Raw genomic sequence first — 16,327 nt, forward strand, 5'->3', positions numbered from 1 at the left:
GCTGGCACTAGATGCACTGATGTGCAAAGCAGAGGAAAAAAAGGGTGTAGCTATTTGAATTCTGAGAATGGGGACTTGATCTGTGTTTGCTCTGATACACCCCGGCCTCTTTCTTACAACTGAGCTGGGGGAAACAATGAATTAACTCTGCAATAAGTGGTCTTAATTGAATTAAATGAAGATACTTTTGCAGTTGGTAGATTGACATTCAAATATCAAACCCTTACTTTTGTTTTTTTTTCCTTTTATGCCAGATCTATGTTCCTCTTCTGTTGGTTAATGCTGCTGATGACCCTCTTGTCCATGAGAGTCTTCTATCAATTCCAAGAGCTCTTTCAGGTATGTTGAAGCAGTCTCCTCCAGCTGTGCATATTTGTGCACCTGCAGCTTGCTTATCACGTCATGATTCACCATCTCAAAGCATCCGGACTTCCTCCTTATGTCTGTAATGCTGTGGGAGATGTGCTAAGCCTCTTTAAATCACCAGTTGCTAGAACTAGCAAGGCTAACCTTGAGCAGGGAAGAACTTTAGTCCACTCTGCTGTTTTGGCTTCTGTTGATAGCCAGCAGGTGACATCCAGGTTATATTCTTGGATGGAAAAATGATTCCTCATGTCTTCATTCCTCACTGGGATTTAATAGAAAGGTGGGTATTAGTGACAGTCTGGAAGAAGCACAGATAAACACCCCCCTTTGATGGAAGAGGGAGAGTGTGTGAATGGCTGTGTCACTTGGCACTGGACTGAGATCTCTCCCTTGAAAGGAGCTGAGCTATCTTCAGACAAGGAAAAAGGAAAATTATCTGTATTAGCTCAGAAGGGGGAGCTGCTGCTGCTTCATCACACAAATAGTGGATGGGCAGGGAAGGAAGCAGGCTCCATTCTTTTCCTGATTGAAGGCTGTGAGCAGAGAATCTATCCACAGGAGCAAGCACAGGGTTTTTTTCAGTATCAATGAAACAAGATGGCTGATACACTGTCAGAGCTTAGTGCAGCTTGACATGGTGCAACAGTCCTAGTTCCAGTGGATGTGAGTTAAAGATGTTCATTTGTTAAAGACTGTGCATTCTTAGAGCAGTACAGCTATTGCTGTAAGGGCCTGGCCAGCAGCATTTCTTGGGCAGCCTTCCTGTGCTGTCAACTTAAGATGGTTTCATTCCCAGCTCGAAGATGTTAACCTTCTGGAACTTTGTCTCCTTTTGTTTTACAGAGAAAAAAGAAAATGTCATGCATGTGCTGCCCCTTCATGGAGGCCACCTGGGATTCTTTGAGGGGTCTGTACTGTTCCCAGAACCTCTTACCTGGATGGATAAGCTCGTGGTGCAGTATGCCAATGCCATCTGCCAGTGGGAGAAGACAAAGCCTCACTGCTCGGATGCAGAGCAGGCCATGTCTGCCCAGGAGTAATTGACCCAAAGACTCTGGATCACTTCAATATATCTCCCCCTTTGGGAACATCTTGTTCCCTCACCTGCTGCTTCAGGTTTCCATTCTCCTTGATATCCTATGGCTGGGGTTTGATCACAATGTTTTCTTCCGAAGTGGAGTTAAAGCAGAGATTAACATCTGGTCAGAGCACTTTTGGGTGTATAGTCACTTGGGTTTGTAACTTACTCCTCTGCTTGAAGAATTAAGTTGCTGACTGTGGCTTGTTACAGGGCTACTGAGCTAAAGATTGCTTGCTTTAATATAACAAGTTTCAAATGTCAAAATCTCTTCGCCTGCTGGTCAAAAAGTTGATCTGCAGCATTTGTTTAAGTTAAATGTCCAGGTAACTATGGCTCTGTCCCCTGTTCTGGTGCTGGAAAATACCTGTACCAAGCCACAAGCCAGTGAATGTTCGGTCTGTAAGCCACTACAATGTGGCTTGGAAAAATAGATGCTTGACTGCAAGTGGAGTTTCAACTTTGCACCATCTCAAGGGAAACCTTGTAGTTCCTAGGAATGCACTTGCACAAGTGAATCACTTTAAGAATATTCAATTTTCTATGCTTCAGCTGTCTGTGGTTTGGGGTGGCTTTATACTGGGACTCCAAGTAGAGAAGAGCTGCAGCCTGGTAATGCCAGTTAATGTTTCTATGTATAGACATTTTCTCACTTCAAGACCTGATCAGTCACCTTGTCATTTTTGCCTCTCTTTAAATGCAGTCATCTTTTCAGTAGTGGATTCTTTGTTTGACCCAGGGCTGGCTCTGGCTTCCAAATGGAAACCCATGATCAAGAATCTGCAGGACTTTTCCGTGAGATCGATCTGTTTGAAAGAATATTTTGTGGAGAGCTATGTACTCTTAGGGATTAATTGGCAGGGGGGTGGGGTGTGTCTCTTTAGATTTATTCACCTTATGTCATGGCAAATAGTATCAAAATTCTTCCCCTTAGCTTTGAGAGCATCCAGTGGTTTTCAGACATGACTTACCTTACAGCTGATGGGGAGCAGGATGTGTCTAGCTCTGTGCAACTGAAATGACATCTTTGCATGGCTGACTACTTCCATAGCTGTATAATGCTGTAGGATTACTGGCTCCAGTAAGACACTGGCCTCTCACTTGAATTTCTTTTCCACACTCAGACATCCTCTTCTAGTTTTAATGTGCAAAGTGAGGTGTGAAAGCTGGTTGCAGAAAAGATGCCTACTCACTTGTGCTTTTCCTTCAAGTGGTTGTTATGGTCTGTGCCAAGATGGTTATTAAAGACTCTAGTCTATCTCCTGGAAGGAAAGTTGTCTTAAGACAATCTGGAGACTGAAACTTTGTGGTAAAAAAAAGATCTTTTTTTCTGTTTGTTCTGTCAATATTGTAGTTTCATTAATCCGTCTTCAGGATTTCTTTATCACAGTGTCAGTGAAATTCTTTTTCTGTCAGAATTTCCACATCAGCACTTTATTGCTTCAACCTTGGTCTGTGTTCCAGGCACTTTAATTTATAACTTAAGGGTGAAACAAGCAGCAGGACTTCAGTCTGGTAATACAGGGGAACAAGCCTTCTGGACTGCCCTGTCCCTGAACTTCAGTAGGGTGGAGAGGTGGGGTTTTGGTTTAATAAAGCAATAATTAACTATTGTAGCAGAGGTGCATTGTCATATCAGGAAATTTCTTTAATTTGCCTTAGGCCAGACACCTTGGCCTGTTACAATGAACTGTGGATATCTGGACATTCTCCTTGTTAGTAAATCCAGGTTTCCTTTTTTCTTCAAAGAAAAATGAAACCAAGTAAAGCTACAGCAAGACTTGGCCATGGTTGTGGCTGTTCCTTAAGAACTATTTTAGGGCATCAGTTAGCAAGGATATTCTTAGCTGATGGATATCTTGTCTCTGTTATCCTCTTATTCATACTGCATCACTAAAATATGTCATAAAAGACATTTCAGTTTTTTGCTTAAGTAGTGTTCATGCAATATTCATTGGTTATGACTTAAATATCTTCTCGCTTCAGCAAAGTGGAGTATAAACAACACTTGTACACATCAAATAGATACAGTATAAATTTAGGTGTCTCAGTCTCCTAAAATGAGGTGAGCAACTGGGCAGTTCTCAAAGCAGCAGGAGCTGTAACTTTGTCTAATGAAACAGATTTTTCTTTCAAGTTAGAGGGTCTTTCTGAGGAATACTTCTTCCTGCCCCACAATCCAAGCCTTCATAATTCAGAAGTACCAGTGCTGTGGACTTCTTGAAACTCTCAAGAAGTAATATGGGTCTCTGTCTTGCTCCTTTGCCCTGTTTTTGCACTTGCATCTAAAACTGTTCAAATGGCTTGTATGTGACTTGACTGATTCTGGCCTCTTTGGGGAAGAAGAGCTTTTGTCATGGCTTGTTCATGCAAAGGTTTCTGGAGCCTGAAGTTCAGCTTATTAAGCCTGTGTGTGGAAGCAGTGGAAAAAAACCTGTTCTCTCTATCTCAGCCCACTCCATGCTTCTTTCAAAGCAAGATTTGTGGTCATACATGCAGCAGTCAAATCTTGGGGAACTGGGAGAGGAGAAAATTAAGCTGCAGAGCATATTATCTGAAGACCTTAAAATTGTCTATTAAATCTTGCTACCAACAATGACTGACAACTGATATCTGGTGCCAGTGCCCCTAGACACATGGGACTTTGGCCAGTCCTCCTCTGAAATACTCTTACTTCCTAAAATAAGGCAGTACTAGTCTTGTTATGTGGGCAGGTGGTCTTCATTTGCCCAGTGAACACAAACTTAAATGCAGTCTGAATTTTTCAGTCTTAAAGGTGAGGTTGTCTTTCGTCTCTCATCAAGACACATGAAGCTGCTGTGGTGTGCACCTGTAGATCATGGCAGTATGGTCTGATAGAGCAGTTCAAGATCACAGCACGACAAATCTGACGTGTGCTCTGCTTAGTTTCAAACTGGGATTAGAAAAAGCATTAGGAGAGTTCCTCCACAGGTAGTCTCATGGTATACACACCTTTCCCATCACTGGATGTAAGTAGCACTTGAACATAAACCCCAAGGACCTTCTCGATCAGTCAGCAGGTTGCAGAATTATTATTCTTTGATGGTTAGGCTGGTCCAACCATCACCTTTGCCATTTTTCTGGAGAGATCTGAACATGGTAGGTAAGAAGCTCAAGCTTGCTCTTACTGAACCACCTTTTTAGTGGTACCTTTGTTAGCTTCTAAACGGAGGTGTTTTCAGATGGGACTGGCAGTGCTGTAGTTGCACTGTAAAGGCAAACACTTGAACTTCCCTATGGTCTTTTTCCTGAGTGTTTTTCTGCAGTTCCTGTTTGTGAAGATACAGGTTACAAAGAGAGGGCATTTAGTAAAAATATTGGGAACTATTAACTCCAGTACTGAATTTAGCCAAGCTATCTGTGTGTCATCTGTTCTGGGTCTGGCACAAGTTCCTAGACCACAGCCCTTTGACACGTGGTGCCTTGCCCTTTTTCTCCTCCTCCCTTCACATCAGCATATCTAGAGACTTCAGTAACAGCTCTGTCAGAGCTTTTGGGGCTTTGCTTTTTGGTAAATAGATTTTTAGACACTAGGTATCAAGGCACATCCTTAATGTACACTGTACAAGTGTGTGCTGACTTAAAGGACCTTTGTGGGCAGCCTACAATTAGCTACAGTCTATTTGAAGGCAAAAAATAACAATGTATATAAGCAGTGGATCATTTGCAGCTCTCTGCTCCTCTAGCAGTTGGAACTGAGTCATAGAAGCAAGGTTTGCTTTGCTTGGTATGTGATTTGTTGTCTTACAATCCCAAAGTTCTTGTGTCTATTTAAACACTCCAGCAGCATAGCTGGAGGTATATTAAGTGACTACATCTGAAAAGAAAGAGCAGAGAGTAACTTCTTCAGGATTTAATTGCCAAACAGTTTAGTCACCTGGATTGCTTCCAACTTTTTCTGGAAATACTGTGCTTGTCTGGAGCTTATTGAAACTCTTCAATTTTTTTTTTTTATTTTTTTTTTTTTTATGAGACCAGAGAAGGCTTGAGCCTTCTGCTGCATGTAGAAGTCATTTGTTGTAAAGAGCATCTTGTTTCTGGCTTGAGCCATACTCCTTTTGTCCTTATTCCTTAGGTGGGTCTGTTCATTGGGAAAGTCCTAGAGCCACAGTGACTCAAAGCAGTGTCTCCTTCATGGCTTCTAGGTGAAAAGCAAAGAGCCCTTCTTGGTGTGAGGACTTTGAGTTTTCTCCAAGCTTAGACTGCCTCAGAGCATCACCAGCCCAAGATGGGGGAGCCCTGTAACTGTACCCTCTTCTCACTGGGAGCAGGCTTTACACAGGCCTGGACTTTGCCAGCTTTCCATGCTGTGGTGCGGAAGGGTTTTTAGGGTTCTCCTGAACATCTGTACAAGGTGGCACAAAGCCTTTTTGCTTTTGTCTAAATGACATTGCATTGTAGTCAAAGCTCTTTCATGACTAGAGATGAGACACAGAACTTTCTTCTAGAATCTCCACTATAGTTCTGCGGGGATGTTGACCCTTCTCATGGCTCCTGCCAACTGGGAAGTCTTTAAAATAAACAAAAAGCCAAACAAAACCCATTGGTATTCGATACAACCAAACCCTACTGCTTAGCCCAGGTCAACAGATTTCCAAAGAAGCATATTTTCTCATGTTATGTGACAGCTTGACCATAATTCCTAGTGACAGATCACTAGATGTTCTTGAGAAAGCATAATCTCTTTTCTCTGAAACTTCCAGGCCAAAGAGGTGTGTGAAGAGCTTGGGAAGAGGAGACCTGTGCTCTTGTTTTGCTTGTGCAGCTGTATTAGAACAGGCAGAGTGACTTCTAATGTTCTTGGTGAGCAGTTGACTACAAAAACATTTTCAATTTGGCAAAATTATATTCTGCAACCATCTCTAAATGCTGCCCTGAAGAAACTTGTATATTGAGACACCCTCCCTGCTGCCATGTTCTGAGTCAAATTCTCTGGAGCTGAGAGCTTCAGGGGAGATGATTTGCAACTAGCAATGCAATTTTTCTATATCTGCTGATGTTTACCTTTAAAATTATATATAAATATATATAAAACAATGTCTTTGATTTTTTTTCATTAATTTTTGTTCTTGTGTGGTGTAAAATGGAAGTCACTGCAAAACAAAATGTAATTTTGTTATCTTTGATTTGGTGGGATTTCTTTATTTAAAAATAAAGGACTTATTGAAGTCAGTGCTACATCGAGTGACTGTGTGCGAAGTTATATATGTTGGCAGAGGCTCTCAGTCTTCCCTGAGGCCCAGTGTGGGGAGGTGGCTGGAGGGGTGACTTTTATCTTCTCCCCCTTTCTCCCTTGCAGCACATAATGCAAGTACTAGTGCTGCTCGAGCTTTTCCAGTTGCCTTTTGTCTTCTGGACAAGAAGGGGTCTTTGCCATTCTGGTGGAGAAGGGGCATGGCATCAGCTTAAACTGCATGCCTGCCCTGAAAATAGTGAAGAAGGGTTATTTTTGCCAGTGGAGAACATCTGTTATTTTACCCTGCCTGACAGGGAGTGGATTTCCTAACCTTTCAACTGCTGGCAGAAAAAACAACAGCAGCTCCTGCCTGGACAGTGACACCTTTGAGCCCAGAGTATACAAAAGCACTACTCACCTGACACTTAAGAGCTCACTGATGTGTGGTTCATTATCTACAGACCAAGTGAGATAGAGGTGGAGGGTAACTTGGACTTGTGAGTCCTTGGGGCAGCAAGGTTGGGATAGGACTGTTGCTGCTCTTCCCCTCTAATGGGAATTACTTTGTGGGAATTGTTTTGGGCTTCATCTCTAGTTTACTGGCCATTGAGATTTAGCTGTTAGTTCTGCTTTAAACCTGCTTCCTGGCTTGGTCAGAGTCACTGCTCCCTGCTCTGTTTGCTCTGCTGTTCTGTCTCCCTGTCAAAACAAGCTACTGGCTGACAATCTGTCCCAGCAGTGGTGAGCAGCCACAGGGACCTCACAAAATCTGTCACTGTCCAAGTCCCAGAGGCAGCAGTGTGGTGCTTCTGTCTGTATGGTTTTGTTGGGTTGTTTGCTTTTTGTTTCCTTTTCCTGTTTTCACAAGCTGCAATTGCTCTGACTCCCAGGCAAGCTGTGCTGTTGTGTTTGCACTGGCCTGATGGTTGCAGAGTTGTCACACGTGGTTTCCTTGGGCTGGCTCCAGATGCAATAAGGAGCCAAATGCAGCCAAGAGGTGCCTTTTGCTCTCCCTCTGGCCTCTTGCACAAGGTTGGCACAGCCTCAGGCTGGGGCTTGCCATGCATGGCCTCACCATGCTGCTGGGGCTGGAGCAAACAGATTTAACCCCAGTGGCCTCTGGCCAGACAGGCCCCATCCTCCCTGTGGCTTCAGAGCCCATGTCCTGTTTGGTTTGAGCCTGAGCCAGTGCCCTGATGAATGTGGCTCTTGTCAGTGCCCTCCACCTCAGCCAGCTTTGGGGGGGAGGGGTGCTCTGGCTGATGAAAGATGAAGATGGGAGGGGGGACCAGGCTGAGGGATGAGGTAACCCCGGCAAAGACAAGTAACTTACTCCTCTCCCAAGCCCTACTGCTGACCAAGGGAGAAGATGGTCTAGAAACAGGTGTCTGATCAGCTCCTTGGAGGGGGTGCCTGGTTCATGGACCAGAACAGACTGCCTTGCCTGGACAGCTACTTCTACCTCCCTCCTCCCCATCCAGGTTCTGCTGACTCCACATTAGTAAGGTCAAATTAGCATCAGGCACAGCTTGTTTACTGGGCCGGGACCCTCCTCTGCCCTCCACCCTGGCTTTTGGTTGAGCTTCCCTGACTAAGCTCCTTCTCACAGTGCAGTGCTAGGAGAAACAGCTTTTGAAGGATTTAGGAGAGTACATTCTGCTTGTCTTTCATTATTCTGTGCTTGAAATCCATCTCCTAGTCTCTGGCTGCTGCAGCCTCTGTTCCTCCTCCCTGCCTGCCTGGCTGAGTAGGAATTAGGCACAGCCGGCTCTGCCTGGGCCCCTGATTGGGTTTTTCTTTGCATCTTTTGGGCTGTTTTCTCCTTCCTGGTTAGAGCAGGTGACTAAGAATTGGGGGTCCTTGCTCAGGCAGGGGTGGGACTTGATCTGGGATGCAGGGGGGATGGAGACAGACAGCTCCTTGGTCCTTGTGCCAAAGGGTAGTCAGTGATGAGGGACAGGGGTCTCCTACGAAACGCTGACACTCCTGGCCTCCTTAAAACCACCAACACAGCCAGTACCCAAAAAGCTGCATCCCTGTTCCTTACCATGAGGGACCCCAGAGCTCTGTTGTTAAACACTTTATTTCTCCCTCGCTGTAGCCCTCCCTCCCCAGAGCAGACACTCTCCTGTCCTCCCCCCACAGCTCCAGGGAATGCTGTGGGAGGGGGCTGGTGGCCTCCTTTCTCTGCTGGCTCCCAAGGGAAGGGTGCTCTGCCCAGGAGGGACAGAGCTGCTGGGCAGCCCCGCTGCCTGGAGTGGGGAGGGGAGGGACAGGCGTGGAGCAACGCGCCCAGAGCGCCTCGTCACAAGCAGTCACTCGACCAATGCTACAGAAAGGAGGTGGCTGGGGTTAGGGGGCCACCTCTGATGCTACTGTACAGGGCAGGGGGAGCAGGCCCCTGCTTCAGAGAGCTGTGTCTTCAGACTCGATGCGGGGCCCAAAGAGCTTCTCTGCAGTTGCTTTGCCGTCGTACTTGGGCAGGTTGCCACCGAAGTCTGCTGGCAAGATGTCAGCATCGATCTCCTGGTAGAAGGACTCCAGCTCCTCCCCGTGCACAAAGACCTGGAGGGAGATGGGAGTGACTCTCAGCAGAGGACTGGAGCCATTCTTCCCAACCACTCTGTTTCACCCAGGGATGTGCCTTTGCCTCCAGGCCCCTTTCCCACACTCACCCTCTCCAGCAGTTTGCTCTTCAGGAATGGTTTGACCACGTTGTAGGTGGTGGTGAAGTACCAAGGCTGGTGGATGAAGTGGACAGCCTTGAACCGTGCTGGGAAGGAGTCCTAGGATCCCAAACCGAGACAAGATGGTTACAGATGGTGCTGTCCACCCAGATGTGGGCAGGCAGCAGTGGTCACCCCAGCATTGCCATAGCTCTCCTTGCCCAATCTCCCCTTCTCTGTTTGATGGCCCCTTTGTGTTCTGACCCAGAGGATCAGCCATCCCAGTCCCAGGAGCACCAGGAGGCTGAAGAGTCTCCTAGATAGCTCATTGCTCCCACTCTATGAGAAGGATCACATCTCTACTGTCCTCCTTCCCTGAGGAGAGCTGAGTCTTTGGCCTCTGGTCCAAGGACAGAAATCCTGAAATGCCTGTAAGTCTCCATCCAGCCTGGGTAGGGCTGGGCCGAGAGGTTGGTGAGGAAAGACCTCCACAGCATGTTGCAAGTGATGGTACTGCTTCTGGTCAGACTTTTGAGAGGGCAGGGAGACGGGGTGGGAAAATTAGGATCCATTTTGCAAGGATTAAGCCAATTAGCTGGCAAGGCAAGGAGGGGGTGATGGGAAACAGCCTCTCTATGATGCCTTCTCATTGTGCCATTGTGGTAGCAATCCCAAACCCTGCTGCCTCCCTTCCCTGAGCTCTCTGCTCCACCAGGGCCCTCTCTGCCGCTGCTGGGCGCAGACTTGGCCACCTCACCTGCAGCATGTCCACCATCTTCTTGAGCTCAGAGGGTTTGATCCCTGATGCCTGCTGCATGGTAAAGCCCTTGAAGTTCTCAACAATGCAGAACCCATTGATCTGGGTCTCTTCGTTTTCCAGCAGCTTCTCCAAGATAATACAATAGGCACGAAGGATCTAATGGAGAGACAGCAGGGTCTTGTATGAGGTCTTGTCTCCAATAGGAACCTGCTGTAGGAATCAGGAGGTTCCCAGGAAGAGTCCCATGGAGTATTAGCCAGGGTCTGCTTGTCACAGCCAGCCCCAGGACTTCAGAGCAGGGAGGGCATTTCAGGGGATGCTCAGCCACCACCACATTCCCTTTCAAGTTAGGAGCATCTCAGATCTGGATCAATGATACGTTGCAACCAAATTCAGAGCTAAGCAGAAAACGGAGCTGAGAGAAGCTGTGAGTTACGTGCCTGGAGACCTCTTTGCCAAGAAGCCCTTTCTGTGTCCCATGCCTCAGCTTCCTCCTCTGCCCTGTACATCCCTCCTTTCTGAAGGACCTTGTTTTAATGGGGTGGTGCCTTTCTTCACCCCATGTTACCTGGGCTGGGGGATGTACACCCCCAATTTGGTCCACACCTTGCACTGCACTGGAGGGGAAGGAAGGGGAACAATTTCAGATGGGCCATGCTCTCCCAGGCTTCCTCAAAGGATAAATTCAGAGGGCTACAGATTGGCTTCAACCTGGACGTGTGTGTGGACATGTGTGTGTGTGTGTAAGGATGCTGTGCTCAGACCTGCCAGCGGGAACAGCCCGGGAGCGGGACCCCACCCTGCTCTGGGAGCAGTGTCTCAGGTGAACTGACCTCATCGAAGGTGATCTCCTCGTAATCCCAGTTCTCGATGTTGAAAAGCATCACCACCCGCCCATGCTTGTCCCTGCTGGCCAGGATGCCGGGATACCCAGCCTCGATGGTGCTGCGCACGGCCTCGGGGCTCAGGTTCTCGAAGAGCTCGGGGTACTGCTGACGGAAGTTCACGTAGCCTGGGGAGAGGCAGAAATACAGAGGACAAGGGCTGCTTGCCCAGCCTCGGGCAGCTGGGGGAGCTGCCACAGATGGGATGGACTGGCAACAGTGAGATGTCAGTCCTGACCCCCAGAGCTGTGCCTGGGGTCCACATGGGTCAGGACTCCTCCAGCAAAGGGGGGCAAAGAAGCTCAGCAGCAGACCAGCCCCAGCACGCCCGGTGTTATCTTCCCCTTGCTGGGAGCTTCCCATACCTGCCTTCTCTTCAACACCTCAACAAGCAGATAAAGTAATTTTTCCCCTGATTTCCCTTCTCTCCTTCCTCTCTGTTTGGGTGACATCCCCCAGCTCCCCTCCCTTGCTACCCTGTAGGCATGAAATAGGGAATAAGGAATTTCATCCTGGGAAAATGCAGGCAAACAAAACAGCTCGTTTTGGAGCCAGCACTGATAATTACAACTCATTATCTCCCAAGCTGACACAAAGAAGAGCAGAGCTGGAGCCAGGCAGGTCCCAGTCAGCAGCCACTCTCCAGGCTGCCCTCCTGCTTCTCCTCCACCCCTATGGGTCACTCCATCCATCCCTATGGATGAGGGGGTGCCCCAAGCCCTCCAGCCCTTGAGGTGTCCCAGGGATGCTAAACCACCCAAGGAACTGTACACAGAAGCATCATGGCGTGTAGGACTGGCTCCTTACAGGGGTAGAGAGGGGTGAGTATAGGGCATGTATAGGGCATAGGGATCTCAAGGGGATGCAGCACAAACCATCTGGGTTTTTTGCACAAATGAAACACCCTGACATCACCAAATGCATTTTTTTTCCATTTTGTTTGGTAAATTGGCAAGGAATGGTGTTGCCCTGGTGTTGCAGGATACCTGGCATCACCCTCACTTATTTCTTTCCTCATCCCAGCTCTTTCTGAGCCCCCCAGCCCTGTCTTTTTCTATTTATCCTCTCTCTTCATCCCCTTTCCATGCCAGGGTCCTGCTCTGCCAGCCCAGCCCAGACTGGGGGCCTAGGAGGCACCAGCACAGAGCTGGGGGGCTGCTGGTGGACGTGTACCCCACCCTCACCCAGCATCACAGCCCTGGACCCCTCCCCACCTTTCAGCAGCTCATAGGCCCTGTGGACATCGAACTTGCGGGCGCGGATGAAGCGGAGCAGGAAGGAGTCGTCCTTCCCCTGCACCTTCTCGGCCACCGCCTTGCAAACGTCGTCGCCGCTCGCCTGCTCCTGCACCAGGTCCCGCAGCGCCTTCACCGCCACCCCCCTCTGCTCCTCCGTCTCGTTCAGCTCATCCTTTGCCTGGGGGGAGCAGAGAGGGCACCCAGCTCAGTGATGCCCCACACAGGTTCTAAAACACCCTAGAGGTCATTTAGGCACCCAAAAACCAAGGGAGGACAGTCAAGCTCCTTGCAACATCTCAGCACAGGGAGGGCAGGCTCACCCAAGTCCCCTACTTGGAGTCGCTTTGGGGTTAGTGCATCCCCAAATGTAAGAGCTGGTCAAGGGTCTCCTCTGGCCCCTGAGAAGGAGCAGGAGCCTTGGGCTGCAACTGCCCCCGCAGTCCCCACAGCCGCCCTCACCTTCTGCAGGGTGTGTGGGGGGATCTTCTCGCACTTCCCAAAGACAGGGCCATGGTCCTTGGTGGTGAGGCGCTCCAGCTTGGTGCGCAGGGCCTGCTCCTCCTCCGAGACGATCCGGAACGTGCCCGTCTGGGGGTGAGGAGAGCATGTGGGGTCTCCCCAGCCAGCCCCCAGCTCCCTGCCCCACTGCAAGTGTCCTGGGGCAGGGAGAGCCTCCATGCATGACCCAAGAAGATGCAATGGGATGGGGATGGACTATGTGCTGCCCAGGCTCCCCACTGCAGGCTGAGAGCAGCTGAGGGGGCAGGGGGTGCACAGGGTGAACCCCATCCCAGCACTGCAAGGAGGGGATGCTGAGAGCCTAAAGGATGGGGCGGTGTGGGGGCAGTACTCACAACTGCAGACATGTTGTCCTCTGTCCTCTGTCAGCTGCAGGACACTGTGAGAGGGAAGGAGGAATCAGCAGTGCTGGTGATCCTAACGATCTCTACAGCGCTCCTATGCCCCATCCCCTGCCTCTCTTGCTCAGACAGGGGTAGGAGATGGATGCCCAGAGGACACCTCCAACCCTCCTCAGCTCCATCACCTACTGTCTGTATCTCTGCCTGCCTGCAGAGACTGAGCAGCCTGGAGAAACACCACAGATGTTTGCAAAAGCAGCTTGAAAATATGTGTGTTGATCATCTGATACCTTCATATGTTTTTCTCACTCTACCATTCCTCTGGAGGCTGGGGACATCTCATGGCGACCCCCAACAGCCTGAGCTCACACAGCAATGTTCTGTCTCAGACCACCTTCACACAGGCAGAAGTGAGCACCCAGCTTTGTTCAGGCAGCCAACTCATCCTTTTATTGCCTTTTGTTTCTACTACCAAAATAAATAATATCCCCAAAATAAATAATTATCCCCAAAGAGTTTCCCACACCCTCGAGTCCAACCGCTCCAGCCCAGAGCCCATCACCAGCTGCAAGGCTGGACCATGAGCCTCTCGGCACCTTGCCAACGCAGTCTCGGTGAAACACCTTGTTCCCATCCCTCGGGAGGAGAAGAACTGCCTTCATCCTATCTCCAGCATCTCCCCCACCCTGTGCTGGGCTGTAGGACCAGCTCTGAGCTCAGGCTGTGCGAGGGATGCTTGGCTCCAGCATTTGGCTCAACCATCTCCCAAGGGCATTCTCTTTCCTTCCAGCTCCTGGGGAAGGGATAGGCATCCCCTTTTTCCAGGCAGTAAAACCAATCCAAGCGCTGGAGGTACCAGGTTAAGTGAGGGCTGGATGACAGTCTTCAATGCAGTCCTTTCCAGTGGAAAGAGTTCTGGATACTCACCAGGGAGAGGAAAAGCTGAACTGTCCACAGAAGGTCAGTGCACGGGGCCGAGGTGGACGCAGGGATGGTGAGGCCAGAGTGGAGCAGTGAGAAAGCCGGGCGAAAGCTTTGTAGAGTCACCGGGTTGGGATTAGACCGTCACAAGGCATCAACTCACTGCAGCTTTGTAATTAAGTCAGCACAACCCAGGCAAAAAAACCCATTAAAACATTACAAAAGGCAGCTGAGGAGAAGGAAGGAGGGAGCTGGGGCTCGGCCGGCCAGCGGGAGCGTGCGTGGAGAGGCGGGCTGGGATGCCGGACCCGATTAACAAAGTATAAAAGCTCCTTGTTGTGTAACTCACTCATTAGCGCGGGGCAGGGGCAGAGGCAGGTGGTGGGCAGCCTGCCATCCCAGCCTGCTCCCCGGGGAAAGCAGGACAGGTCTCTTCCCCAGCTTCTGCCCCAAAAGCTCTGGAAAAGTCCTGCTGTGGATTTGGCCGTGTGGGCAGAGTCCGACTGCAGGGACAGGACTGTGACAGAGGATGCTCCTGGGGCTGGTCTGTCCTGGGGCTCTCCAACTCCTCCCCAGTGAGGCCACCCAAACCAGCATCCATATGGGGCCCCTTTCAGCTTTTATGATAAAAAAAACATGGCCGGAATTTTTACTACATCCTCAAGTGCTTGGAACTTTGGGAACTGGAACCCATTTCATTTCCAGGGTGATGGCACAGACCTGTGAGGGAGGGGAGCCCTGGGAAGTGGTAGGGACCACAGTGAGTCCACATGTGGGTGCAGCGGGATGGCAAAATGAGTTTTTCTGGGACGCCCCAGTACGCTGAAGCTGCTTAGAGCGGGAGAGCCCTTGTAGCCTTAACTCTTTGGGTCCAGGATTGTGGGAGCTGGGTGAGGATGTGGTGAGGATAGAGCTGTGCTCAAGCCCAGGAGAGGAGCTCAGCTGTGCTCTTAAAACGATGCGGATTTTGGGGAGGTGGCGGGGCAGGGCTAAGCACCAGAGCAGGCCTGAAGTGGCTTACACAAGGCATGTTTTGTAATGCCTCTGGGATTTACGGATTTGGGTTCCACACAGGGATGTCCTGCAAACAGATCTGAGACCCCAGTGTGAGGGAGGGAGGAGGAGGAAGGCACGAGATTCCAGATGAAAGGCGGGGGTGCTGCTGATGGAAAACTGGGACTTGTGCCAAACCCCAGAGTGATGCTGCCATGGCCAGAGGCACAACAGCCAGAGGCACTGGGGCACTGCCCTTCAGAGGAGACCCTCAACCCTCCTGCCTCCTTTCAGCATCAGCCCTGGTGCAAGGCTCAGCTCCCTCCTACAGCTCGTTGGACCTCTGTCTGCAGCCCAGTGGGCAAGACAGTGCACAGTGGGGGGACACTGTCAGCGTAGGGGCTCCCAAACAGACCCAACAGTGCTCTATTGGAGTGGCAGAGGGCACCAGAGTGATCCTTGGGCCACCTGGGCACCCTGGTCATCATGTTCATCGCAGATGAAGTGGGTTTGCAGGCACATGTAGAGCCCCTGGCATCACCAAATGAGTGCTTTCTCCTGGGAAAAGCGGTCTCAAGGAAAGGGGTGGCAGGCCCAATGCGGACCTACCCTGGAGTGTTGTGATGGAGCCCTAAGGGGATCTCTCTCTCAGGTCCGGTTATCCCCCTCCCCACGGGCCCTGGCCCGGGGCAAACCCGCTCTCCTTGCTCGGCAGCATCAGCTCCCGCTCCACGTGAGCACGGGGCTTGTGAAAGCTCCCACGATGTGCTGGCACCGGATCTTTTGGCTAAATCCCACTGCTTAAAGGCGGGCTAAACCTCCTGGTACGCCCAAGGCCACCCCTCACACCCCCCGGAATTAAGGGGCTTTTACTCGAATGTATCCTCACCCCACGTGGGTGGCACTCGCGGGGCCGGGTGCCGCTGATGCGGGGTGGCCCTGAATGGGCACTTTGTGCCAAGCACCTCAGTGCCCCCCCCCCAGCTGCCCATCGCACGTGCCTGCACCCCATGTCACCCAGCATCCCCCTCTGCACCCCATGTGCCTGCATCCCACTCTATACTTCTTCAACTCCATGAACTTTGCTGTGCGGGTGATCGTGCAGTGGGAACAGATTGCTCAGAGGGGTTGTGGAGTCTCCCTCGCTGGAGATGTTCCATGGTACAATCCTGTGCCATGTGCCCTGGGACCATCCAGCCTGAGCAGGGGAGCTGGGCCAGGTGACCCCACTGTGGTCCCTTCGCACCTGACCCATCCTGCGACACCGCGCCGCGCGGGACTCGAACCCGCGGCCCGGGCGGGAAGGGAAGCGCGCGCCGGGGGCGGGAGCTGTTTCCCGGGTGACGCGCGGGCGCTTCCGGGCG

General features: G+C 50.4%; 2 protein-coding genes across 4 annotated transcripts in view; one reads left to right on the forward strand and one right to left on the reverse strand.

Moving 5' to 3' along the window:
* The window catches only part of ABHD2 (abhydrolase domain containing 2, acylglycerol lipase), a 38,714-nt gene extending 32,067 nt beyond the window's left edge, over positions 1 to 6,647 (forward strand). For both annotated transcript variants that reach the window (XM_032700121.1, XM_032700122.1), the window contains exons 10-11: positions 255 to 339; positions 1,210 to 6,647. In XM_032700121.1, coding sequence (XP_032556012.1) covers positions 255 to 339; positions 1,210 to 1,406 — 282 coding nt within the window. In that variant the 3' untranslated portion in view covers positions 1,407 to 6,647. The remainder of the gene's footprint in view (positions 1 to 254; positions 340 to 1,209) is intronic.
* Positions 6,648 to 8,871: 2,224 nt separating this feature from the next.
* Positions 8,872 to 14,053, reverse strand: RLBP1 (retinaldehyde binding protein 1). 2 transcript variants are annotated; one of them, XM_032700124.1, is made up of 8 exons: positions 13,977 to 14,053; positions 13,044 to 13,087; positions 12,649 to 12,777; positions 12,166 to 12,367; positions 10,901 to 11,079; positions 10,065 to 10,223; positions 9,317 to 9,427; positions 8,872 to 9,206 (listed from the first exon to the last, which is right to left on the reverse strand). In XM_032700124.1, the coding sequence occupies exons 2-8, from the start codon at positions 13,053 to 13,055 to the stop codon at positions 9,048 to 9,050; spliced, it is 951 nt and encodes a 316-aa protein (XP_032556015.1). In that variant the 5' UTR covers positions 13,056 to 13,087; positions 13,977 to 14,053; the 3' UTR covers positions 8,872 to 9,047. The 2 variants fall into 2 exon arrangements, with proteins under 2 accessions (XP_032556015.1, XP_032556016.1); XM_032700125.1 differs by lacking the exon at positions 13,977 to 14,053 and having other exon boundaries at positions 13,044 to 13,102.
* Positions 14,054 to 16,327: the final 2,274 nt, after the last annotated feature.

The sequence above is a fragment of the Chiroxiphia lanceolata genome, chromosome 12 (assembly GCF_009829145.1).
Source record: "Chiroxiphia lanceolata isolate bChiLan1 chromosome 12, bChiLan1.pri, whole genome shotgun sequence".
NCBI classification, from domain to species: Eukaryota; Metazoa; Chordata; class Aves; order Passeriformes; family Pipridae; genus Chiroxiphia; species Chiroxiphia lanceolata.